Here is a 26,726-nt window from a genome sequence, read left to right on the forward strand (position 1 = left end):
CAGGTGGTAGGTAGGCAGTGGAGCTGGGTGAAGGTAGAAATGGGCTGACCTACAAATCAAGGGCACTTAAACTTTATTCAATAAATACAGCACTCATTGTCAAACATCCTGGCCAGGGTTGTGGCAGCAGGTTTAGCTGAGGGGCTGTTTGCCTCCCAGCACCCTAAAGCAGCCTTTGGGGCATTGACAGAATAAAGGCCTCCAAAGACATCTGCATTCTCAGCCCTACAACCTGTGAAGAGCACCTCTGTCTCAAGGTCCCTAAAGGGAGAGGGACCTTGAGACAGGAGGCATCCTAGACTGGCCAGGAAGGGTCTCCAACAGAGGGAAGCAGGATAGGCCAAGCCAGAGGGAGGTGTGCAAAGGCATCTTCACTGAGAGTGGAGGGCAGCTTCCAGAAGCTGGACAAGGCGAAGAAAACGTCCCAGGAGCTGCAGGAGCAACGTGCCCTGCTGACATACTGTTTGACCTCTGCCCTCAGGATCCTGAATGTCTGTTGTTTGAAGCCACTGGGCAAGATTTGTTACAACAGATGCTAGCAGAGGCCATGACTCGGGTTCCTGGGCCACCTCACATGGGGACCAGCACAGCGCTTCCTGCTTTCTTGTCTGGCATTGGTTCCCTTGCACCTAAACAGAAGATGGGTGGCAGGGAGCCAAGTAGGCCAGTCACCCCCTGCATTGTCCAGCTAGGACATCTTGGGCACAGTGAGGGAACTGGCTGAGGCGCCAGCGCCTGCCCTAGGCCAGTAGTCTCAGCTCACCAGAGGGACATCAAACTAGGATAATCCCTCTTGCTGAAGAATGGGTTATTGTGTGTTTTCCTAAACCAAATTTCCTCGTGCTCTTTGCTTTAGGACCATAGGCGTGTCACAGCTAGCAGAGCCTTGTCAGGTGAGGTCCGTCTGCCTAGTGTGGGGGAGATGAGCTTGCCATGAGTCCACAAATCCTCACTGAGACCCATGGACATGAGTTCATCCTTGTCCCATCACTACAACTCTAGTTTGAGGAAAGGTCAAGACAGAGACAATAGACTTTGTTTTCTACTGAAACTGTTATTTGCCATGAAGAACTGCAAACTATACTAAGAATGGACAACACTCTCTTCAGTAAGCCTTTTCAAATCACTAATACAAAGCTCCCCTTTGGTCAGGTTGTCACCCACTTCCACCGTATGCACCACAGTGGGGGCTGCAGCAAGAACCCTGGCCCAGCAGGCAGGGTGGCACATTTCCAAGATGCAGCAGAAGGAATGGAGACCGCCCAGCCTTCCTCCTTCCCTGGGGAAGGAAGGAGAGACAAGAGCAAATTAACTTAGGTCGGCGACTCTCAGGGGCTGGATGTTCTCTGCTATCAGGTGGGCCCCCACCCGCTGTCCAAACTGCAGATGCCGAGGGAGGGAGGGGTCTGCAAGGAAGGCCCCCGAGGAAGAAGGCGCCACTTCCCTGAACTCCCCAGGTGTCTGTTCGCAGATCCCACGGAGGCTACTCTTCAGGACTCGAAGCCTGCATGGGAGCCATGCTCTCTGGGCCCAACCAGGGTTCAGGGCTGCAGGTGCTGCTGAGGTGCTGCTGTCAGTCAGTGCTGAGAAGGATCTGGAAATGTCTCCAAGTGACGTGATAAGCGATGGGGACCTGTCTTGCACCATAAGCAGGGTTTCATCTTTTGGCCCCAAACCATTTGAAGCCTCGGTACCGGTACCGGGAGGGCAGTTCTGTGGTGCCCTTAGCCTCTGCCCGCCAGGCTTGCCGTGCCCCCATGTCCCGCATGAGCCCAAGGATCACAGACCAGGGCAGATCCACACTCACCCACCACCCACTGCCCACCCAGGAAAAGCCAGTGCAACAAGCAGCAGCCCGTGGGCGTCTCAAAATGCTGGAACCAAAAGGTGAGGAAAGTGAACCCACTTGGGCTCCACCTATAGCTCTTTCCTGGCAAGTCACATGTACGGTGGTCTCTGGTTTGCACCATGCCCCACCTCTCTGCTATTTCTTTCTCCAAAGCCAAGAGATGCCAGGTGGTCACTCCTTGGTCTCCAGTCTTCTTGGACTCAGAACAGGCCCAACAGAAATGCATGTCTGTGTCGAGTAACTTCAAACGGGACTTTAATTCCAAAGAAAACCTAGAACTGAGAGCCTGAAGGAAGTAGGACGAAGGTGCCGTGAAAACTCAAGCCCTGCCGCTGCTCTGCTCCCTGCAATTCCTGGCTCTCTCCAGCAGCCCAGAGTGTCTGGGCCGAGCAGTCCCACTCCTGTAGTGAGGCCTTGAGCATAGTGCAGTCCCCATCGAGGTCAGAGGCAGCCGGGACATGGGCGGTGGGCAGGCGGGCAGAATGGATGAAATGCGGTGGCACCAAGCGCCCTGAGGCCAGACTGGGCTCTCAAAGGCACCCCCAGCAAGGGCCAGTCGAGATGTCCCCCAACTTTAGGATTTTCAAAGGGACAAGATTTCAAAGTCCTCATCTTCTGAGTCAAAGAATCTTTCCAGTCGCTCTACATCAGAAGAATCTAAAAGAAATAAGACAAAACCCCATCAGACACCTGCTTGAGTTACTCTGAATGTGAGGGTGAGACAAGCAGCTATGTGTGCACCAACACCTGCTGGCCTGCTTGTGCTGGAGCTAGCCCTGGCCCTGCGCCCAACAAGCAAGGGTGCTTGCTCAGGGTGGCAAGCGGCAAGAGGACATCAGGACTCTAGCCAGCAGAGGTTGTGGCCTTCAGATCTGAATTGGCCAGGGGTCTCACTGGCAGGGATGGGAGCAGGAAAGGGATGCCAGAAACTTACCAGGAGGAGCAGACACATCGCTCACCAGAGCCCAGGGGTACATGACGGGGCTGAGGGCAAGGGCCACCAGTCCCAAGAGGAGTGCCAACCCTGTACCATCTGGGACAGACGGGGCACCTGTCCTGAGTCTCAATGCCAGCACCCTGACCCTCATGTGGTTTCTGTCAGGCAGCAGGCTCCATCGTCATGGCTCCATCCTCCTCCTCAGTGATCTTCACAGAGACAGGGGACAGGTGGCTCCATCACTATCCTCAATGATCTTCACAGAGACAGGGGTTAGCTGGCTCCATCCTCCTCCTCAGTGATCTTCATGGAAATGGGACAGCTGGCTCCATCCTCCTCCTCAATGATCTTCACAGAAACGGGACAGCGGGCTCCATCATCTTTGTCCTCAGTGACCTTCAATACATAGTTCCATAGGCTCATCGCGGTCCTCACATTGGTCTTCCCGGGAACAGATGGAGGTGTGAACTGGATGTGCTCACAGCCTCAATGCCAAGTCTCCGTTTTCTGTGTGCCACATGCTCAGTACACTTGGAGGGAGTTGAGGGTCTGTTCGAGGGAGAAGGCCCCTGGGCACAGAATCATGGAGTAGTGGGATGCAAAGCCTGCCTGCAGCCATGGTCAAACAAAGCAGGACTGGCTCACACAGTGGATTGCATGGAGAGCTCATGTCATTACAAAAAGCCCAGCATATTCTGTATCATACAGAACCCAGAACCTGTGAGGAACACTCCCAGATCCATGTGCACAGGGCCAGATGACCGCATGTGGGGTAAAGACGAGGGTCAGACTGCTGCTGCTACACTCGGCGAGAGGAGGGGGCTACTCAGCAGTGTCTCTGGTCCCTTGTTGCACATATAAATCACCAAGTGACTGCATCTGGGGTTCATACAAATCTTTTTATTGATTTTTTAAAAGGTAGATTGATTAGTTGTTCCACTTATTTATGCATTCATTGGTTGATTCTAATATGTGCCCTGACTGGGGAGGATCAAACTTGCAAATTTGGTATATTGGGACGATGCTCTAACCAACTGAACTACCTGGCCAGGGCCCACACAAATCTTGAAGGTCAAAAGTAATGGGACCTGGGGAAAAGCTAGGAGGGGAGGACAGAAACATCACACAGAACATATCCGAGCAACAAAAAGGCAGCACCCACCTCCACCTGAGATGTGGCCCTGCGGTCTCGGACTCACCTAAGGACAGGTTCAGGACGTCAGGGCAGGCCAGGTGGGAAGGCTGCTGCTCCACCAGCTCAAACATGGGCAGGGCACCTCCAAGCAGTGACAGCTGTTAGCAAGACACAGCCATTAGAGGCAAGCGTACAGGGGCACAGTATCTCCCCCCCCCGCTCCCTCCCTCCCCAATCACCACTGTGATCAGGGAAACACTGACAACAGCAGACTGAGACTCTTAACCCTTGGCTGAGATGGGAATCTAACAATCTACCCATCCTATAGAAACAGCCCTGGAGGCAAAAACTCTATCTCCCACCACCCTGTCAACACGAGGCTGATGAACACGAGGCTTTAGAAACCCCATTCTAAAGTTCCCGAACAATGTCAGTCCCCACATCCTCTAATCACGATGAGACGATGCCAGAAGCAGCAACCATACAAAGGCCACAGGACGCTTCACAGTGGTGCGCTGGTGGAGGAATGAGGAATGACTGGGGAAGTGGGTGATGAGCCAGACAGGCAGACAGCGGAGTTGCTACCAACCCCTTTTAAAAATGTACACACACACACACACACACACACACACACACACACACTTGTTTATTTCTGAGAGGAAGGGAGAGGGAGAGAGAAATATCAGTGATGAGAGAAAATCATTGATCGGCTGCCTCCTGCACGGCCCCCATTGGGGACCAAGCCTGAAACCCAGGCATGTGTCCTGATCAGGAATTAAACTGTGACCTCCTGATTCACAGATTGATGCTTAACCACGGAGCCACACCTGCCGTGCGCTACCAACCTTTTTTACTTGCTGGCACCAGTCATTAAAGTCATCCTCAGTCTTACAGAAAAAACCCTAAAAGGAAAAACAGTGGTAAGCAGAAAGCAGCATAAGTGGGCACCAGGTTGAACTTGGCCACATAAGAGGCCAGATTTCCATTCCCAGGGCCACTTCAGGGACCTTGGGGCACCTCCCACCATCCTCACTTCTCCAGCCTCTGCCCCTCTCCATGGTCTCCATCCACGGCTCGACCCTTTGCCCTCTGCCCTGACTGTCCCAGATCATGGAGGTTGTGTGCGTTTTTTAAGACCTTAGAATGAAGCAGGTATAATTACATGACAGAGCACATAGGTCTCTTCTCCTGTGCCCCTGAATAGGGGCTAGACTGGTGGGTTTGAGACTTGGCCTCAACCTGCATCTCCCAAGTGGCTCAGCAGCAAAGGCCACGCAGGACCCAAGTGCCCATAAGCTCCCACATTCACAGGGGACAATGGGATGGAGTGGGGAACGTACCACAGCAATGGACGGGTCTAGCTCCCCGATGCTCATCCTGCTCGGGGGGTGCTGGCAGTGGAAACTTTCATCTGGGATCAAGAAGCTGTCAGTAAATTCCACCGCTGGCTGTGTCGTGTGGGGGTCCAGGTAGATGAGCTCCTCACCTGGCAAGACAACATGAAAGTCAGCAGAGAGGGAGCCACTGGGGGTCCTATTTCAGACCTGCCACACCACAACCATCGACTGGATGAGCCAAGTTGGGAAAGACAGCAGGTAGATGGGGTGGGGTCATGCTGCTTTTCTACTGGTGGCCCTGGGTCAAGCCACCTCTAGGTGTGGGGGGCCAGCACTGTTCCACGGGACTGCCCTAAAGTTCACTCCCCCTCATCATCCGGCCAACTGGGGCATCACGCTGGACCCCCCCACTCACCCACATAGCCGATGAAGTAGTGGGCACTGTTGGGCTTCCCTCCAATCACTCCCAGAGACTGAGGCATCATGAAACAGCCCTGCAGGAGGGAGGAAAGGTGGGCTGCTGTGCAGGTGCAAGCAGGAGGCCTGCACCCCTGAACAGGAGGCCCAAGGAGGAGAATGAACCCCCAAGAGCTTAGTCAGGAAGGAGTTCAAGAAACACGTGCTGTGGCTCAGGAGCTCTGTGCAGGGGACGGGCCTGAGGAAGGTGGACGTGCGGGCCCTGGGAGGAGGGCAGGCATGAGTCAGCGGGTGTCAAAAAGGGCACACAGGCACGCAGAGGAGGCCTGCACACCAAGGCTGGGTGGAGACAGGAGGCCACTGGGACCACCAAGTAAGCAGGAGGAGCAAGGCTAGGGAAGAGCGCAGGGGCCAGTGGGAAGGGCAGCCGGGCTGGTCACAGGAAGGCCAGAAGGCTGGAGGATGGGGCCAACATGGTGACACGGAAGGGTTTTAATGCAAAACAGTATTTCAATCCCACCACTGGTCCGTGAGAGGACAGATCCAGCATAGACTCACCTTCAGTGTCTCCACGTAGGCCTCATTGATGTCCGTGAGCCCCAGGCGCAGGGGGATGAGAAGCACCAGGGGTCTCCACAGTGGTGACCTGTTGGTGACCTCGGCTCCCACAGGGAGTCCATTACAGTGCCCTTCAGAATCTGCAGGAAACGCAGTGGCCTCCGCACATGGAAGGCTGCTCCTGCATAACCTTCCTGAAAAATGGAGACGTGCTCTTATGGGCTAAGTAGGCACAAGTTCACCCAAAAAAAACAGGTAAGTATACAGGATATAAAACACAACTCAAACTTGAGAAATAAAGTGTGAGACTAACCCTCCTGCACACAGAGAAAAAAGAACCAAACATTTTCTGTGTTCAATTAAACATTTTATTGTGAAATAAAGCATGCACAGAAAATAGTGCAAGAACACATCTGTGTGCACCTTAAGAGCCACCCCTAAACAGGCACCATATAGCCACCAATAGAGCACTCAACCAATAGAGCACTGACCAGGTCCCCAAACTTCTGTGACACCACCCCCAGCAAGAACACCAAGGAACAACTGCTCTCCTTTTAAACGTTCAGGCAACTTCTAAGTGCACTGGGCAACTTTCAACAAATACATGAACGAGGGGGTTTGGTGGCAAGAAGAGACAGAAGCTCTAGCCTGCAGGCACAGAGCTCCAATTTTTGGAATTTCCAAGCCAGTTTGGCTCAGCAGATAGAGCATTGGCCCGCAGACTGAAGGGTCCTGGGTTTGATTCCTGGTCAAAGACATGTACCTCAGTTGCAGGCTCAATCCCCAACACGCTTTTTCACCCTGCGGGAGGCAACCAATTTGACCTGTCTCTCTCACATAGATGTTTCTCTCTCTGTCTCTCCCGCTCCCTTCCACTCTCTCTAAAAAGTCAATGAAAATATATCGAGTATTAACAACAACAAAAAGAAACAGACACTCCAGTGGCCTTGAGCACACCCAGCACTCAGTCTAGTTTCTAAACACCTTTCCTGCTGAACGGAACCAGGATCTAGTTCAGTGATGGGCAACTTTTTGAGCTTGGTGTGTCAAACTTGGCCAAAAAACTGAGCATAACTCGGTAGTGTGTCACTTTGAGGAAAAAACATTATTTCGCAAATGTTTCATCCTCGGCATACGGCTGCCTCAGCGGCTGCGTGTCATCAGAAATGGCTACACGTGTCAGTGCTGACACGCGTGTCATAGGTTCGCCATCACTGATCTAGTTAATGCCAGAAAGGGGATACTGAACAATGAAAATGACAGGAACCAACAGAAGACAAGAACCACCTGCAGGGATGCCCACCAGTCAAATCTGGGACAATGACTAATATCCAAAATGGACAACACATTGAATTAAAAAACAATCCATGAATGTACTGACCCTAAAAAAGTTTTTCAAAGGTAAATAAGGACGTGGTGGAGGGAAGAAAAGAGCGCTCTTCCCCAGAATGCCAACCAACCTGGGAGGAAGGACTGCCTTAGAGAGATCCCCATGCAAGACACCATGTATTATTCCTAGGCCACCCATTAGTCACAGGGAAAGACTGCCCTCATCAGGTGACCCATGAAGCATCACTGACCAGGAGCAGCCTCCTGCTGTGATGCTGGGGACACAGCCACCAGGTAGTGCTCTTGGTCAAGATGTTTAGTCCGAATATAACAGTGAGAAAACAATAGATGGAGTGTGGGACGTTCTACTGAGCTGACCTGGGTTCTTCAAAAACATCAATGCTGTGAAGAACCAAGGGGGGCTGGAGGGAGAGGAAAGAGTCCTTTCTGGATTAAAAGAGACTGAAACAGCCTGTCTCCAGGATCACAGGAGGTTCCAGAGGGTGACAGTGAAGCCAGCAGTTGGGAAGCAGCAGCTCATCTAGTTTCAGTGTGCACTTTAAGACTATCTGTGTGCACCTTAAGAGCATCTGTGTGCACCTTAAGAGCCATCTCCTCTGATCACCAGTATGAAGGTGCAGAATTCAGTATATGTCGAATTCTGCTATGTAGTTTGTTAACTTGGCTTCCTTTGACCCAAAAGCTAAGATAGAGGTTTAAACTTCAAGGTAGTAGAGTTTTGTCTTTTTCCCTATTTATTCTGCATTAGTTTATATAAACGTTTAAAAGAGGTACACTCTGCTACCAGAACCTAGTCTTTGACACACATCTGTTATACTCTTACTGTGTTATGCTGGTTTTCTGTAACTTAGTTTTTACTTATTTGACCTGTCATGGTCTCTGTGTTAACGTAAGTTTTGCTTCCCTGCGTTTGAGACTATGCTTTGTGATGAGAACATTCTCTTGTTGACTTGATTTCTATTACCAGAACACCAGACACATGAATTGGCTCAGGATGGGGCAGGGCCTGTCACAGCTGCACCTTGAGAGCCTCCCTGTGGCCTGTTACGTCACAAGTGTCGTGTTAATAAATGGGTTTTCCTTTGTCCCAGCAACCCATTTGTAATTTTCTAGTGCTCTCCTAACATTTTTTAACCTTTTTAAGTCCTGTTTTTTTGTCTTTTGATCAATGACAACAACTAAACAATATATATTTGCCTTCCTGACCTCCTGAACCCAGGTCTTTCAGAATTCTGAACATTTTCTGGTGTTTGGTGGCAGAAAGATGAGGCTGTAGTACCAGTGAACAGCCGTTCTTCTCAGGATTATTATTATTTGGACGCTTATAAAAGTTTCTCTTCATTTTTGCAATTTGGAAATGTCACCAGACACATGCCTATTTTGCATATTCTTGATTTTAAAAATTTGAGGTTAACTCTAAAGACTCAACTCTTTTTTTTTAAATATGTATTGATTTTTAGAGAGAGAAGGGAGAGGGATAGAGAAATAGAAACATCGATGAGAGAGGAACATCATCGATCAGCTGCCTCCTGCACACCCCTTATAGGGGATCAAGCCTGCAACTTGGGCATGTGCCATGACCAGGAATCGAACCAGCAACTTCTTGGTTCCTGGATCGACACTCAACTGCTGAGCCACACCAGCCAGGCTAAAGGCTCAACTCTTCTTCCAGCTCCAATTCCTTTACTCTCACCCTGTCCTTCTCTCCTGCCATTCCAACCCACACGATTATTTCTATTTTGCTCTATTTCTAATTCTGCCATCGGATTATTTGCCCCATAGCTTTTCTGATTATTCTCATATTAATCGGTTATCATCCATGACACCTGTAATCACTGCCAGATTTTCAAATCTATTTCTCCCTCAGTTCCATGACTTCCACAGTCCACTGTGCTTACAAAGGTGTGACTCTTATCAACTTTAACACGGTCAGGGCCTGTTCTGGACGTCCCAGCGGGCCCTCAGGGGGTGGGTGGTCAGGGAAACCTCAGGAACAAAGTGTCCTCTAACCTGGCACGTTTCCCATAAAATCTGAGCAGGAATGTTGTAAGCAACCTCTATCACTGGAGAGGGGCTTATGAGATTTCTGACATCAATGGGCTTTTCTTAGAAACTGGGCACTGTTTCTCCACTTTCTGCTTTGCTGAACCCAAGCCTCCCTCCCCAGGCTGCCTCCCTCTCCAGGCTGCCGCCCTGGGTGACTCAGCAGCGCACCAGGAAAGCAGCTGACCTGTCTCTATGAAGCCTGAGCTCTCAAAGCCCAAAGGAATCAGGATGAGCCATTTAGAATCACCTTCCCTCACCCCACACCTCACTACATGTGTGTTCAGTCCCAGTGTTCTTGTTGGTTGTGTTCTGATGCTCTTCTTCCTAAATTTGGGTACACATCTTCCACTTGTTCCTGTGCTGTGCATCCCTAACTCCTGACCCGAGGAAGGGGAGGACGATGCAGTGAGACTAGGCCCTGATTTTGGCCAGGTGTCCACACACATAACACTTGAGAGCCTGTTAAAAATGCAGATCAGACTCTGCCCAGAACCAGGTCCACAAGCCCTGGGATAAGCCCGGGTTCACATCTCATCACAGTTTCAGCTTGGCTGCTCTGAATGACCAAGACTCCAAGAAGAGACTGGAGAGGGCCCTCACTAGCATCACCCCCTCTCCCAAAGACAGATGGAGGTTCTGGAAAGCCACCTGTCCCCTGTCTCTTCCTGGCCACTGCCCTGGAGCAACCAGTCTGTAGTCTGAAGCCAGGGATTGAACCAGTGACTGGGTTAGACCCTGAGGAGCATAAAGAACAATCCCCCCAAAAGAAATTAAGGTGTAATGGAGCACTGAGCAGCCAGACAATAAGAGTTATAACTGGGCACTGTTTCTCCACTTTCTGCTTTGCTGAACCCAAGCCTCCTTCCCCATTTTCACTGACAGGAGAAAATGCTTATGATCCTATGTATTTAAAACACACACACACCCACACACACACACACACACACACACACACACCACCAGAACCAACTATGTTTACATGTCAATATAAGCTATTTTTGAAAGGTAAAATCAAGTGATTTCCCCCCTTCTTTGCACATTTCCTAAGTTTTCAATGTTTTAGGAAATGAAATATGGAGAAAAGGGAGGAGGAAGAACTATACACCCTTCTGCTATGGTTCCAAGTTCATCACCTCTCAGGGGAACAGAACTGTTAAGGGATGAGGTATTTGCCAGTGTTCAGAGCTGCAGAAACCAGTGTTGCTTTTTATTAATAAGTCACATCCCCGGCTCCCCAATCTTATGTTGACAGTGTCCCGGAATGGGCCCACTGCCTGGCGGGGAAGCAATACCCCTGTGAGCCGACAGGAACACTTGTGGCCATGCTCTAGACCGGCAGGCATGTGTGCAAGTCCTGCTTCTAAACATACTTGCAAGGATGTAGCTCAAAGTGCTCTCTCTTCCATAAAATTGGATACAAGGCAACAATCTACATGTGGAACTTCAATAAAATTGGGGTTGAGGCTGCTTTGGGAAATTCATTGGTCATCAGTGCTGCTGAGTGAAAACTTAAGTAGGCCTTAAATAAAACAGAGCTCTATCAGCTTGGGTGCATAATAAAATGTAAACCGTGAAGTCAAAACTCGCTCATGACAGGCTATTTGCCAAACTGAGACCTCGTTCTGCTCTAGACCAAACGTGTGTGCCGGATTCTGATTCCGGAGGATCCTCCCAGAAAGGGGTGGAGCTATGTCCCTGCTTTGTGTTACATCTAGGCCTGAGAGGGTGGGGTTAGAAAATCAGTTGTTCCTGCCTTCCTTGGCGTGCATTATGCACATGAACACATGCACAAATGCAGCTTAACCCAGCACGCCTTAATGGCACAAAAACCACGGGGGTCCTAAGTAACCCAGCTCTAGAGAGAATCCAGATCCTACTACTTAGCCTGGTCTTCTCTGTAAGGAAACTTGGGGTCCCCTGGCCTCTGTTTAGGGGGTCCAGCTGCTGTGCAGGACTCATAGTCACCACCCTCAGGCGAGGCCCCGGTGAGCCTGGGAGGAATAAGTGCTCAGCTGCTGCTCCCCAAGTCCCGTCAGTCCCAACCCTGCTTTGTTGTCACTTACTGATGTCCTCCATCACCACCGTGTTGTCCATTGCTATGTGGACAGCCAGGGCGCTCCATGTGTCGAAGATAGCAAGTTTCCTATCAGAAAGGGGGAGGACACGCCAATAAGCTTTCACAATTCAAAGATGGTTCAGCTCTGCAGGATACCAAGGGAACAGTGTTTCTCACAGGAGAAAAGCCAAGGCTCAGAGATGTCAGTGCCACAGGCATAAAGCTGAAGCTGGAACCTGTTTCTTCCTCCCAGGGTCCAGTGCTCCTTCCATGACCCCCATCTGCCCTTTGCAGAGAGGAAGTTCCTGCACAGGAGCTTCTTGGTGATGTCATGTCCTGACCTAGTTGGCATGTGGAGGTGGGAACTAGATCATGAGCCAGGAGTCGGATACCACAGGCTTTGCCAGCCCCACTTCACTCTGCTCCCTTCAATTCCACCCCAGATGTGCTGAGCTGAGGTTCCCGACTGTAAATGACTGAGGAGTGGTGGCCACAGGATTCTGGCTCTGGAATTAAGCAGACTGCCACCAGAAGTATAATGGGGGTGTGGGAGGCATCTGACTTACTCTCAAGTACAGTGGAGGTGGGCTCCCATGTGAGAGGACCTAATGGGTCTAGGGACACAGGTGGAGGGTTGTGGTATTGGGCTGTCCACACAGAGTCCCTCTTGGGGGAAAGGCCAGATAAGATTCCAAGAGAGACCTGCAGTGCTGCACCAGCCACCTTGTTCCTGTGCTGAGGGCCAGGAGCTGTGCTGAGGAAGCAATGACACGTGAGAGGCAAAGCCCCTAGAGAGGCTGACACAGGGGGGAAGGGGACAGCAAGAAAGACGTAATCCTATGAGGTAGTAAGTGCCCTAAAAAACAAAGCAGGGGCAGGAGGGGCACAACCAGTACAGTGCAGGAAGGCTCTGATGCAAAGGGTACAGCACGTGCAAAGAGCCTGAGGTGGTGTGTCCTCTGAGAAGCAAAAGGTGCCATGTGCCAGGGAGGAGCACAGGGCAGCCGGCCTGCACCTGCAGCTTTCCTGCATTCAATGGGAAGCCCGGGGTGTGCTGAGCAGAGGAGGGATGGGTGGCTGACTTATAAATGTGAAGATGACTTCTGCTGTTATTTGAAAAGAGACTCCAGAATGGCAGAGAGAAGAAAGACCAACAAGAAGGCAAGAACCAGGGCTTAGACCAGAGTGAGGACAGTGAAGCAAGACACACTGGTCAGTTAGGACACACTGGATGGGTGTCTTGAGAGAGAAGAGCCAAGTATAATCCCAGTATCTGGCCTTAGTGCCAGGAAGGAGGGGCTGCCCTCAGTGAAGGAGAAGCAGGCAGGGTAGGGGAAGGTTCAGCTTAGGGTTCTGGCTGTTAGGTCAACATGCCCTTGGACATCTAAGATGCTGAGTGAACATCTTGATAGGACAGATTAGCACTGGGGGATGTGACTCTGGGAGTTGAGTATGAGCAAACAGCTAAAGCTGGGCATGGGCAGTGCAGAGAAGCAGCCATAGTCCTGAGACAAGGCCTGCAGTGCTTACAGGTGGGGAGGGCTAGCAACAGATTCTGAGGCGGCCAGAGGGACAGAAGGACCAGAGAGCATGGCTCTGTGGCCTGGATTTCAAAAGACAGCAAGTGCCTGAGCCAAGGGCTGCTTGCTGATGGCTGAGTAGGAGCAGAAACTCAGCCTTCAGACATGACAGGTTGATGGTGACCTCGATTGGGGTGTTTCAAGGCAGCAGTGGGGAGGAAGGTGTCAGTGAGTAGTACAAGACAGGAAGAACTCAAGACCATGCAGGCCAACCACGCAAACAAACTACACTTTCAAGGCATGCAGCACTGGGCCCAGGACTTTAAAGGACATGTGGGAGGGCTAAGTAATCCAGGGGCTAGGATAAGGAGAGACAATGTCATGCTTGGGGGACCAGCAGGAAGTTGGACATGTAAGAAAAGAAAGTGTCCTGGAGGATCCCAAGGAACCTGCCGAGGACAGTTGGATAGAGATGGCAGTCATCCACCACGTGGAGGGAAGAAAAGGGCAATTCCAGGAAGTCACATGGGGATGCCTGTGGGAGCCTCCCCTGGGGGCAGGGAGCAGGGGGGCAGACAGCGAGGCAGGAGGTACAGGGGAGGCCAAGGCTGAAGACAGGTTTCAAGGAAGGGGGGAGACAGTCAGAACAGAGGCAGAGCCCTACAGAGCCTGTATGGAGGGTCACCTTCTCACCACAGTGCTGTCATTCCTGATCAGTTCCAACTTCCCTGACCATCAGACCACTGTGATGGATGGATCCACCACTAGACACAGAACTAAGGCCCACACTAATGGGTGCAACCTGAATGAAGGTATTCATTCCATTAGAAAACAAAATTCCGATTCAACACCACATGCATGGTCACCTCTGAGGACTCTCCTCAAGGCTTTGAAGAGTAAGAGACCCCTTATGTCCTTTAGTAACAGGCCTCAGGAAAGTATGAACATCCCAGGTACATCTATGCTTGCCATGTTCCCCAAAGATATGATATGGGAGGGATGGAGCTTGGTACATACTTGAGAACCTGGGCGACTGTGTTGGGCCCGTACCACTGGCCAATAGACTTGCCCTCGCCAACTCCCATTTGCGCTGCAGGAAACAGATCTGATTAGTGACACACCAACATCCCTCCCCCCCAACATCCCTCCCCCGCAACCACCAACATCCCTCCCCCCACCCCTCTCTTAGAAAAGTCTGGTTTTGGAGGCATATGGCTGAGGAACACTTTACAGGAAGCCTGGACAAGCACGCCCAAACCTGCCTCCAGCATGAGCTGATGGACACCAGGGCGCTTTATCCAAAACGGATAAACGCTGTCTCAAGGTTTGTCCTTCTCTATGAGCCAGGATTCCAGTCCTTCAATGAGGAGCGGGATTAAGAAGTAAAATGACCCCCTGAATTTAGAGTTGTATTTTTACTTCCTTCTACAATAACATGATGCTTAGAAGTTGGACTTGCTTAAAACACAGGAGCATTCAGACTCCCTCACTGAATCTAATTGTCACAGATGCTGTGACGAGCAGCCTAGCCCAGCAGCCTACGGTGGTGACAAGCCTCACGCCGTACACACCACAATACAACAAAGCTCTTGAGAACCCCAAGACTCGCTGCTTAGCTAAACAGCCAAGACATGGGCACCCTGCTCCCACCCACCTATCTGGTGGATAGAGTAGTAACTGTCCTTCCTGTCGATGAATGCGTTGAGGACGTGGAAGTAGCTGTCCGGCTGCCTCTTCCGCTGTGTCCACCTCCAATCTAATGGAGACAGGTGCAGAAGTGCAGTTTTACCAAATGTGAGAAAGAAGCCTTTATGTTATGCAATACGGAAGACACAGATGGTATCCAAACCGCTTTGAACCGTGATCTAGTTAAAAGCCCTTTCTAAGATTCCAAAAATGCCAACCCATCAACACAAATCCATACAGAAAACAATGGTTTCAGGGGTTTAAAGAGAATTCTGAAGACAAACATTTATCAGCATTCTTTAAAGTCACTTTTTGAAAATCAGTGGGTCATTACTGAAGAAGCCCCTGAATCCTCATCTGTGTTTACACAATTGCACCCATAGTCCTTGCTTCCCCAGGTGACTCACCTCGGCCTAAGTGCCGGCAAAGCAGGGCCTGGGCGAAGATCATCTGTCCACAGCGGAGCATGCAGCCCCAGCCAGTGTCCGAGGTGGGGCCAGTCCCCCCTGTGGTGGCGCAGAGAGAGGAGACTCCAGTCAGGTCACTCTACACTGCAGGTGTCAGCACCATCTCGGCAACACACACAACCTAGAACGTGGTCATGCCGAGGACCCACTGCTGGGAGTGAAATGTCCTAACAACCCTCTCAAATGGGCAAAATATGAGAAAAAGTCAGAGGACAAATGTCTGGAAAACAAGAGGAGACACTGTGCCCATGAGTCATCAGAGCCCAGACAGTAGACAGTGGAATAGGAAGGTGGTCGGTGCTGGGAGGGGACAGGTTTCAGAGTCAGCCCTGAAGACACATGTGCCATGGGCCGATCCACGTCCCGTCTATTCACAGGTGCGCAGATTCTGACATTGGGCATGTGGTATCGCATACAGTGAGACAGGCCCAGACATACAGGAAATGTCCTGATGTCCTAACCATTAGCAAGGCCTGGGATGGCTGGCACTAAACAAGCAGACTCTGGAGCCAGACCATGTGGGCTGCAGTCTCACCTCTGAGCCTCATGAACCCTGCCCAGGCACACAGGGACAAAGCCTACCTCTTGGGTGAGATCAGAGAAGGTACTCAGCATGGTACCTGTCACTCCCCACTCCACCTCCTATATCAACAAGCTATGTCAAGGGGCAAAGGGAGGAAACACCACACTGGCCTTCAGAACCTGGACAGCCCACCTCCTCCTCAACGACTGTGTCAAACAGCACAAGGCTCCTCTCTAGCCTGTCCTCCTTCCCTGTGTTCAGACATCTCATCTGCAGAACAGCACTGTCCACACAGCATGCCTCAATTGGCAAGTGGGCAACTGCGCCTCCTGCAACCAGGGCTGAGCAAAACAGCCTCAGAGCAGGTGTGCAACCAGAACAGAGTGCACCTGACAAATCACATCATTAAGTATTAACCTGTGGGGACAATGGTCTCATTTCCCCACATTTCAGTGTCCCAATGTCAAGCATTGTGGCTATTTTACACCCACCTCACTTCTGAAGAACAGAAGAAACCACATATTGGAGAGGAACCGTATCAAGACTAGGCATTGAGGAGGTGTAGCCTCCTGGCCCCGAACCTCTGGTCTCAGGTCTTCTGACTGGCAAAGGCCAGGCCAAGCTGGTCCCCAACTTTTGTCCGCCTCCAGGGCACAATGATGAAGAATCATTTTTAATGAAACATACTTTAGTGTCATGGGAAAACATGTCCCATCCACCCTGCTCTTCAGCTCTCCCACATCTATGTGTGGAACCTACTAGAGAAGATAATGGGTACAGAACAACGGCCTCCAGCCACCCTGGACCTACAGCCCTGACCCAGAACAAGACTCAAATATATAATCTAACCACAGCCTCTGCAGAATTCCCTCCTTCACAGTGCACTGTCTTATCCGTTTTCATTGCTGATCGGGACTCCTTATCCTGACTTTAAGCCCCAGTAACAAACGGTGACTTACGGTTGGAAACCACTGTCAGAAGCCCTAGATTTGGAATCTAGCTCTGCCACAACTCGGGGCAAGACTCACCAGCTCACTATCCTGGGGTTGCCATGCAGATTAACACAAAGTGACAAGTACTAGGCATATTCAAGTCAACCTACTTATCAATCTGTTTTCCTCCTTCTAAAACGTGCACATTGCATCACCACACACTGTGACAGGCAGTACTTACCAATGGCTGGGAAATTCTTCCTGTATGTAAACCAGAGTCTGGACGCCACATCAGATAAGATCTCGTCCTTTTCTAAAGAATGTTTAAAAGAAGAAAACACACGCACACACAGAGGTGTAAGTACTAAGTCACAGGTTAGAGAGTTAGCAGATAACTATTATTACCACAAAAAGGATTTGGAGACTGAGCATTAAAAGCACAGTGGGCTCCAACACAGCACATACCTGTGAAGACGCTGTATTTTCTACCCAATATCCAAACAGGCTCCGAGGTCTCCGGGAAATCTTCAAACTCAGCAAATCGAAGAGTGTCATAGGTCAGAGTAGCTATTGAAACCAAAGGTACACAATAATCAGCTGTGTGGGGACATGTAGGGATGAGGCGGTGGGACCTGCCACCCCACTTCCTGAGCCTTTCAGATTCAAAGCCAGAGTCAGTGCCTGCAGAAACGAGGGTGAGAGATCAACTGGGGGCCAGGCCCAGGGGAGAGAAAGTAAAAACAAAACAAAAACAAAGCCTCCTGGTTTAACACGTTAAGTGCCAGAAGACAAAACAGGCTGGGCGCTTAACGTGTTAAACACTTGTTTTAGACTTAAAATGTTTAAAACCTAAAGGACAAAAGTAAAATGAAACCACACATTTATCTTTGTGTGCAAGGGAGGCCAGACTGACAGACGGTAGAGTAAGCTTTCACAGCCATCCCAGGCTCAGCAGACGTCACCTGGGAGCACGTGCCTAGGAGCCATGCTGAAGGCAGATGCGTCAGGGGCAAGAAACCAGAGCCCTCCCAGATGACTGGAAGTTCCAGTCCACCGCAGATTTCTTGGTGAGGAGCAGTTAGCTCTAGAGGAGCAGGCTGCAAACTCCTGGGTGGGATGCTAGGCTCCAGAGAAGTGGAGAGAAAAGTCCCCTAAAGCCCCAGGTGCCACGAGGCCTGGAGATCAAGGCCTAGAGCAGTGGTTCTCAACCTTCCTAATGCCGTGACCCTTTAATACAGTCCCTCATGTTGTGGTGACCCCCAACCATAAAATTATTTTCATTGCTACTTCATAACTGTAATTTTGCTACTGTTAATGAATCGTAATGTAAATATCTGTGTTTTCCAACGGTCTTAGGCTCTACAGCAGCGGTTCTCAACCTGTGGGTCGCAACCTGTAGGCTCTACAGCAGCGGTTATCAACCTGTGGGTCGCGACCCACAGGTTGAGAACCACTAGCAGGGTCGCCTAAGACCGAGGCATTGGAAAGGTTGAGAACCACTGGCCTAGAGCCTACTTTCACTTTGACGATGATACCAGATGGGCACAACCACCAGCTTCCACTGGCAATGCCCCACTTCCTAAGGAGGTCACTATGTGCAGAGCACGGTTCTACCCACTGAGCTAACAAGACCTGACCCCTTCTTATTCTGTGTTGCTTTCATAAGAAACAAGACAGGCCCAGGGTCCCTCCTGTCCACAGAACCATGGCTGAGGAAACCCTGCCTCCGCACAGGTCTCCATACCTGCAATGCCAGGTGTGCACAGTGTGCTCCGTGTGTCCCATCTTTGCAGCTGCTTTTCAGAGAACCCTGAACACACAACTCTCACCTGCTGCCTCTCAAGCTCTCACAGGGCTCAGTCATCACACCCTTCACCTGCAACTTCACAGAAGTCTTTGGGAAATCAATGTTATGTGAGTTTCTCCTATATCTTTATTTTTTGACAATAGCTCCACCTTTTGGTAAAAATGACATATGCTATTAAAAAAAAAAAAAAAAAAAGACTACAAAATCATCTGCAGCCACAGCCAGTGTGACTCAGTTGGTTGGAGGGTCATTCCATACACCAGAAAGTGACAGGTTTAATTCCTAGTCCTAGGTTGCAGGTTCGATCCCAGGTTGGGTGTGTGTGTGGGAGGCAACAGATCGATGTTTTTCTCTCTAAAATCAATTTTTTAAATGTTAAAAAAAAGAAATAATCTGCAGCCTCACACCCAGAAATGACTGTCCTTCCAGAAGTCTTTCTGCACAGACCCTTGAATGAGGCCACAGCACACCTGTGGCTTCCTCATCTTATTCTTCTCAACAAGACAGTCAGTCCCGAGTCACAACTCCACCAGCATCTTGTGTCTCACCGTTCTGAGGCATGCCATAATGGACTCATGCCCCCTATGAATACGCCTTTTAAAGCCATCACCCCGGCCATCTTTCTCTATTGTACACCCACCAGTGCTGGCTCTGGTGCCTAGTGGCCAGACAACCACAGGCTGCAGGTTCCGAGGGCACTTATGTGACCTCTCAGGGTGGAAATTTCCTCACCATAAAATGCGGAAGGGACCCTTCCCAGGAGGTGCTCAGGAGGCTCCAAGGTCGGCAGTGTCAAAAGAAACAAGAACTGCAAGCTTGCCCAGCCGGTGTGGCTCAGTGGTTGAGCACTGACCTATGAACCAGGAGGTCACAGTTCGATTCCCAGTCAGGGCACATGCCCGGGTTACGGGCTCGATCCCCATTAGGGGGCAAGTGGGATGATTCTCTCTCATCATTGATGTTTCTCTCCCTTCCTCTCTCTGAAATCAATAATAATAATAATAAAAGAACTGCAGGCTCAAAGGCAAGCACTTTGCCATACCAGAACCTAAACCGATGAGCAGCTAAGTCCTCATCACAGGGCCAGGAAAGCAGCACACTGAGCTATCAGATCCATAGCCACAGAAGGCTAGTGTGCATGACATAAAGAGTTCTCTGGCCCTAGCCAGTTTGGCTCAGTGGATAGAGCGTTGGCCTGCAGACCAAAGGGTCCTGGGTTCGATTCCAGTCAAGGGCAGGTACTTAGGTTGCAGGCTCCTCCCTGGCCCTGGCCCTGGCCCTGGTTGGGGCTTGTGCAGGAGGCAACCAATTGATGTGTTTCTCTCACATGGACATTTCTCTCTGTCTTTCCCTCTCTCTTCCACTCTCCCTAAAAATCAATGAAAAAATATCTGTGGGTGAGGATTAAAAAAAAAAAAAAAGAGTTCTCAGGCTGTCACAAACCCAGACCCAGTTCTGTCTTTTCAGAGTCCCAGGAATCCTGTGCTTTCAGAGCCAACCCTGCTGCCCAGAGGGCCACAGTGCGAAGGTAGGTGCTGGGGCCTCATTCCTCTGCTCACATATCTCCTGTGTCCATGCGCCCAGTCAGTGTCAACCAGGCTGCTTAGTAATGGGAATGCATAATGTAATGTCAAGTTTATTTCTCCTTTTTTTGCATAAAATTACTTGTTTCTGTATGTAATTATAAAAACTGAGTTGGGATTAATGAAAAGTCTATCTTTTCAAGGAGCTGGAAACATCATGTCTCTGCTCTCTAACCCACCTCTGTATCTTTAGCAATCACTGTCTTCTGTGACCTCCAGGCCTTTACCGGTATGTACACTCAAAGCCAGTTTACTCTCAAGGAAAAAGGATGCCAAGACACCTGTCTGATTTCCATAGACTGTAATTCTCATCTTATGGGAGCTGGAACATTCTACTGATGTTTGAGGCCTCCCAGGGCAGCAGCTGTGAACTAAAGATGCTTGCATCTCCTAAAATGCTGGAGAGCTCTAAACTTCAGGCAAGTAGCTCTACTGTGATGGTGGCACATGTGCAAGAACCATGATAACTATCGCTGAGTCTGTAGTATCACTCTAGACACTGAGACACTCCTCAGATACCTAGCTTCCCCTATGAAGAAAGTGATGATAAGGAAGGGAAAGGCTCATTCTGAAAGGGGGTGACAAGGCCTGGGGCAGCTCGAAAGTTGAGGGGTTTCATCACTGTAGTAGCAAAATGCAAAGCAGGCACATTTCTTAGGTTTATGAGCAACTTTATAGGCAACGAAGCCAACTTCAGAGGGAGGGTACTGAGAGGTGTTTTATTAAAACACATCCACCAAGTTTCCTACCATAGCTAAGAAAATTATGGGTTGTGTAGCCTCACATTCTTTATTGCCAAATGCCAGTGAAGAGCCAAGACCTTGCAGGAAATAAACTACCAGGAGGCAACCCCAGCTCCCGCCAGCTAAGCAGGAGCCACTCAGCAACAGCACCCATATCTGTGGGGTCCCTAAAGAGGGTCCCATCCCCGTCCCCTTGCACTTCACTGCTCTTCCTGTCTATGCAAACACCCAGGCCTCTGCCTCCACCCCCAATTGAACATGTGTGTCACGTCTGCCTCTAGAGTTAGACATTCATGTGTCTCGCTGCATGTACCTTCCTCACGACGGGGACCATCAGGACAAAACCTGTGGAACATGGTCCCCCAGTGCAGACAGAAGCATGGACACCTTAACCAGTCTCGTCACCCCCACAAGTCAGTGACCTTCCTGTGCCTCGGTTGGTTTTCTCCCTGGTAAAATGGGAACAGCTGAGTTTTCCTTAAGGCTCGTGTGAGGAAAAACAAGTTAGTAAGAGTGAAAAGCTGTAACCTGTGCTGGGCAACAGTAAGCACATCTCCACGTGGGCCCTCTGGGACTCCCTTGAAATGGATGAGACAAAGATGACAGCCTGTGACCAAATTGAGCTGCAACACCTCATACAATGTAAACAGGAAACCCACCAAACATGTGAATTACTTCATTACCACCGAATCCAGATAATACACTATCCTCACACAGAAGGACAGGAGCAGAAGCCAGCTGTCTGTGCCACTGCACAAGCTCGTTCCAATATCTGCAAGCTTTCACCCTGGAAAATGAGTGTGAAGAGCCCCAGGACCAGCAGCAATTTCACCCAGAAAAGCAAGTGAAGCACTTCTCATCCTTGAGCAGCCACCAGAAAGTCTTAACTGGTGTTGATGGTGGCTCTGACTGTCTCACTTGCACTGGAAGATAGGACTAGCCTGTTCTGCCTGACACCTGAAATGCCACAGGTCGGGCACTCTGCAAAAAAGAGGCACCTAGTCCCCCAAGCTCCTGGACCTTCTGAATCAGACTTTCTAATGGAGAAAGGAGAAATTTTCTAAGTAACATTTACTTCTAATGCTCAACTTCCTAATTTATATGAACATTTGTTTTGCTTTAGTTTTATAATACATTTTTATTGATTTCAGAGAGGAAGGGAGAGATAGAAACATCAATGATGAAAGAGAATAATTGATTGGCTGCCTCCTGCACGCCCCCTACTGGGGTTTGAGCCTGCAACCCAGGCATGTGCCCTTGACCAGAATCCAACTCGGGACTCTTCAGTCCACAGGGTGACACTCTATCCACTGAGTCAAACCCGCTAGGGCTAAAGATTTGTTTTTTAAGAGAGACCAGACCACTTGCTAGCTACGGGACACATAACTTCTCTAAGTCTCAGTCTCCTTGGCCATGAAATGGGACAAAGCCGTCAACTCAGTGGGGACAACACAGACGGGTGCACAGCACCCAGCAATGGTTTTGAGCACCTCCATTTCTATTGTATTATTTCAGGATCATGATGACTCTGCTTTCAGACAGGCCAGCAGCCACCTGCCTCCCTGAGATGGCCCCCTCATCTCAGTTCTCAGCGGCATTATAATGTCACCTGTCTTTCTACACAATGTCGTATTATTAATGAAGCAGTCCCATACCTCCCAAGTTAAAAGGACTCCCACCTCGAAAAGAAAAGCCAGTCTCCAGACTTCGCCGTTTTGACTTTAAGGTGAAATAAGATGGCACACAGGAGAAGCCGGGTGGAGAGGCATCGTCCACCTTATGAAAGAGGCCCTTTGAGAAGTACTTTCCCCAGGTGGTCACCTGGGTCCCAGACGCCTGATTTTCCACATCTTCCCTGGGATATCCCTGAGCACACCCGGAACAGGATGCAGAAAGCCCTTTAATAGCATGGTAATTCCATGAGAAAAAAGTTTCAATTTAACATTATTAATCTGATCGAAAAATAGGAAATTGTGCTCAAGGAATATAACTAACTTCTCTGCACTTAGCACCAATCATATTCAGATTCAATCAGGGAAAACCACAAAACATTTCACCATTAGATTTCTTTGACAGCTTATCATGTTTCAATATTTCCCCAAAATACTGCTGTATTCTGAAAGATTCTCCTTTATAAATAAAACCAAGTGTAGGGGTCTCCCCTTCCTTTAAAAAATTTAAGAAAATATGTTTGCAAGTAGTTTTTTTTTTTAATCCCAAATACTTTATATGAAGATGCTGATGGTTCAGTTCTGAATGAAATGATGAAGGGAGGGAGGGAGGAAGGAAGGAGGGAGGGTGGAGAAGAAATGGAAGGGAAGGGATGGGACAGAACTGGGAACTTATCACCACCAGGAAACTGGAAAGCACTGCTTCAGTGAACACAGGGGACAGAATGTCCACATTAACCACAGTGCCCTGCCGTGAGCAGCCCGCTCACTCACAGACACCTTACACCAACAGACTGGATCTGTACTATACACAGGCTCTACAACTGAAATTCTTAAAGCACAGGAATGTGCAAGTTATTAATTCAAGTTGTTCTTCTTCAATTACCAGTCGTGTACATGCCAGACACAATATAAAGCCCTGGAGATGCAAGTATAAGACACTGCTCTGTCTTCATAGAATGGACAGTGCAGCCATTTATGTTTTTGTTTTTTTTAAAACTGATTTCAGAGAGAGTAAGAGAGAGAGAGAGAGACGGAAACATCAATGATAAGAATCAATGATCAGCTTCCTCCTGCATACCCCCTTTTGGGGATGGAGCCCGCAACCCTGGCATGTGCCCTGACCAGGAATCGAACTGTGACCTCCTAACTCATGGGTTGACACTCAACCACTGAGCCACACCAGCCAGGCCAGTGTGGCCATTTAAATGCTGGGCCTGGCAGTTCCCTGAACCAGGAGTGTGTTTTGATGGTCAGTGCTGGAGGCTCAGTGAAGAAGACAGTCAGCCTGGTACCTTCTGGACCTCTAAGCACCCGCAGCCCTGGGCCGTCCCCTCCCTGGCTCCTCCTCTTTTCTCCCACACTCAAACCCTCAGTGTCCTCACTCAGAGGGGCCTTCCACACACGTGTGCCTCTAGACCAGGTCTACTCCCTCAGCTTCAGTCCCATGGATCCAATGTTCCCCGGACATCACAATATAAATGTCTGATGGTATCCCATGTACATGTCAACATGTACAAAACTGACTCGCAAGAGTTCCCTACCAGGCAGGATATCCCCAAGTGTTCCCCATCTAGTTTCTGAGCTCAGGCCATACACACACTGCGTCACCATCTTAACTCCTTCATCTCCATCTCCACCCCTCACTACTGCCTATCTGTACACAGCCCTATCATTTCAACCTTCAATATACCAAAATTCAGCCTCCTCTCCGACCCTGACCCAGACGCCCAGGCCTCTCGCCTGGCTTACTGAGAGAGCCTCCTAACTGGTCTCCTGTTGCTGCTCTGTCCCTCTGCGGCATAGTCTCAGCAGAGCAGCCAGAGTGAGTCTGCTCCAGTCTGGTTACTCCTCTCAAACCTTCCAGAGCATCACCATATCCTTCAGGATAAGTATATGCCCAAGTCCTCACCATGACCCAGCGAGGCCCCATGCTTGAGCCCAAGTCACCTCCCTGCCTCCAACTTCTGCTTCTCTTAGCCCACTCACTGTACCCTGGACACACTGGCCTACGTGCTGCTCCTTGCATGCCACCTGCCCTTCCTTCTCCACTGCTTCTGGGTCTTGGTCAAACTTACCTCTGCAGTGAGACCTTCCCTGGCCATCCTGGCTCCAACTCCAACCCCCCTGCTTGGCCCACATCACTCTTCCACATGACCCATGCCACTGGTGTCACGTCTGGAATGTGAGGAGAGCATGGTTATCATCTATTTTATTCACTTCTCTAATCCCAGGGTCTAGAACAATGCCCAACACAAACCTTCTGCACAATAATAAATGTGGTTTACTGAATGTATGACTGTGAAAACAAGGAGGAATCTCAGAACACTTGATCAAGGAAGGCAGACTCTGTAAGGACAGAGGGATCAGGGGAAGGTGGGTCATTAATCACCCCTAAAAGGATGTAAGCGTCAGGTCAGAAGGAAACTCCCCACCACACCCTACAACCGTCACATACGTTTTTATCAGCATCAACACAGGCCTTCAAAGGCAAACACTTTGCCTGCTTTGAAGCAGCCTTGAGTATCTCATTAGAGTATTATCACGTGCCTACTCCTAACTTTATAATTAAAAAAAAAAATCCTCACTAGAGGATATGCTTATTGAGTTCAGAGAGACAGGAAGGGAGGGAGGGAGAGAGAGAAACATTGATGTGAGAAACACTGACCACTTGCCCTCCCTCCCCTGCACTTGCCCTAATGGGGCATCAAAACCTTTTTTTTTTTTTTTTTTTTGGTATATGGGACAATGCTCCAAGCAATTGATACACCCAGCCAGGATGGCTACTCCCAACTTTAACATGATGATTTTCACATTTCAGGTAACATGACCATTAACTGTTTTCCACCTAAACCAACTCTCTCATATGACTGACTTTACGTATCGAGCAGTAATAACTTAAAGTAGACAAGTAATTCTATTCCTTCTCTACCCCTTGCCCCAGCTAATAGTACAACAGTGTCCGGTACCTTTTTGTTTGTAATGAACTTGACAAAAAACGTGTGGCTAACAGTCTCCTTTGGGAGTCAGGGCTACTGTTTCCTCCAGCCACCTACCATTTAAGTGAGGAAATGCCACAAATCATTGAAATACTGGCAATACACGTCTATTTTACAGTTTCCAAACGGAGATTTCAGTAAATATATGTTATAGCTGCCAGGAAAAGAAAAACGAAGCAGAGACAATGGGATAGGAGGAATTAACCCAGATGAAAGTCTTCCTTTATTGGGGGTGAGGGGTGGCACTCCATACAGAAGTGAAAGAATTAAAACTGTGGAATGAAAAAGAGCGTCCAGGTAAAAATGCTTTCAAGGCTACTGGACAATGATACAAAATGCCTTGCCAGCAAAATTTAAGCTGCAGAAGCACAGTGGGCTAGGCGTGTGTACATACACCCTTACACCCCACTTTGCATCAGGACCCCAAGAAGTTATGATATAAAAGATGGCTTCAGTTTCTATTTTAAGTCACAGAAAAAGTAATCTATTGGTTACTTTAAAAATTAAAAACCCAAACAAGGTGCCCGTGCTGTGAGTGTTGAGCATGTTTCTTGCCTCCAGCCCACCAACATAACTTTACAGAAGTTAAACAGTTTCCACTTCGTAACTCCTAGCGGGGCAGAGGCAATAGCTTGCCACGAGCGCCGCTTCAGGACCTAACACCGCCCGAGCCCCTAGCGATGCCCGACCCCTCCCTCCCGCCCCGGGCGCCGCACTGCCCCTCCTGGTCCGAGCCGGCCCAGGGCCTGCCAGGCCGGTCAGCCGGGTGCTGCAGGCAGACTGGAGAAGCGCCGAGACCCGCAAACACGGGACTGTCAGATCCGAGCCGGCCTTCCCACAGACGACGCCCCGCCCGCTCCTCCCGGGGCCGCACCCCGCCCACCCGCCTCCGCGCGCCCAGGCCGCGCCGGGAGACTCCCCAGCAGCCGAGGGGCCAGGAGAGCGCCGTCCGCGGGTCCCCAACGCCCCAGCAGGTTCTTACCTGCGTCCATCTTCCTTCTCCGGCCGCCGACTGAACACCGCGTCGGTCCTACGGGTCCGCAGCGCGACGCGACGGGCCGCCGCCAGGGCCAATCCGGGGCGCGGGCGGGGCCGGAAGTGCACGCGGATG

General features: G+C 50.0%; 1 protein-coding gene across 3 annotated transcripts; it reads right to left on the bottom strand.

Annotated features, from left to right (window-relative positions):
* Nucleotides 1-28: 28 nt before the first annotated feature.
* ATG4B (autophagy related 4B cysteine peptidase) lies at nucleotides 29-26,641 on the bottom strand. Of its 3 annotated transcripts, none has more exons than XM_054723110.1 (13): nucleotides 26,598-26,641; nucleotides 17,279-17,380; nucleotides 17,055-17,126; nucleotides 15,299-15,397; nucleotides 14,860-14,961; nucleotides 14,223-14,295; nucleotides 11,693-11,772; nucleotides 6,234-6,427; nucleotides 5,674-5,752; nucleotides 5,262-5,407; nucleotides 4,767-4,823; nucleotides 3,986-4,079; nucleotides 29-2,506 (listed from the first exon to the last, which is right to left on the bottom strand). In XM_054723110.1, exons 1-13 carry the CDS (start codon nucleotides 26,605-26,607, stop codon nucleotides 2,433-2,435), a joined length of 1,182 nt encoding a protein of 393 aa, XP_054579085.1. In that variant the 5' UTR covers nucleotides 26,608-26,641; the 3' UTR covers nucleotides 29-2,432. The 3 variants fall into 3 exon arrangements, with proteins under 3 accessions (XP_054579085.1, XP_054579084.1, XP_054579087.1); XM_054723109.1 differs by lacking the exon at nucleotides 26,598-26,641 and adding an exon at nucleotides 24,695-26,237; XM_054723112.1 differs by lacking the exons at nucleotides 17,279-17,380; nucleotides 26,598-26,641 and adding an exon at nucleotides 16,373-16,525 and having other exon boundaries at nucleotides 17,055-17,117.
* Nucleotides 26,642-26,726: the final 85 nt, after the last annotated feature.

The sequence above is a fragment of the Eptesicus fuscus genome, chromosome 11, assembly GCF_027574615.1.
Source record: "Eptesicus fuscus isolate TK198812 chromosome 11, DD_ASM_mEF_20220401, whole genome shotgun sequence".
Classification (NCBI taxonomy): domain Eukaryota; kingdom Metazoa; phylum Chordata; class Mammalia; order Chiroptera; family Vespertilionidae; genus Eptesicus; species Eptesicus fuscus.

Coding starts and splice junctions, on each gene's coding strand:
- ATG4B (XM_054723109.1), bottom strand. CDS start 24,758: ATGTGGGCCAAGCAGGGGGGTTGGAGTTGGAGCCAGGATGGCCAGGGA. Junction 17,381..24,694: donor GGGAAGGTCTCACTGCAGAG/GTAAGTTTGACC, acceptor TGGTTTCAATAG/CTACTCTGACCTATGACACT. Junction 5,753..6,233: donor CCTACGTGGAGACACTGAAG/GTGAGTCTATGC, acceptor TCCCTCCTGCAG/GGCTGTTTCATGATGCCTCA.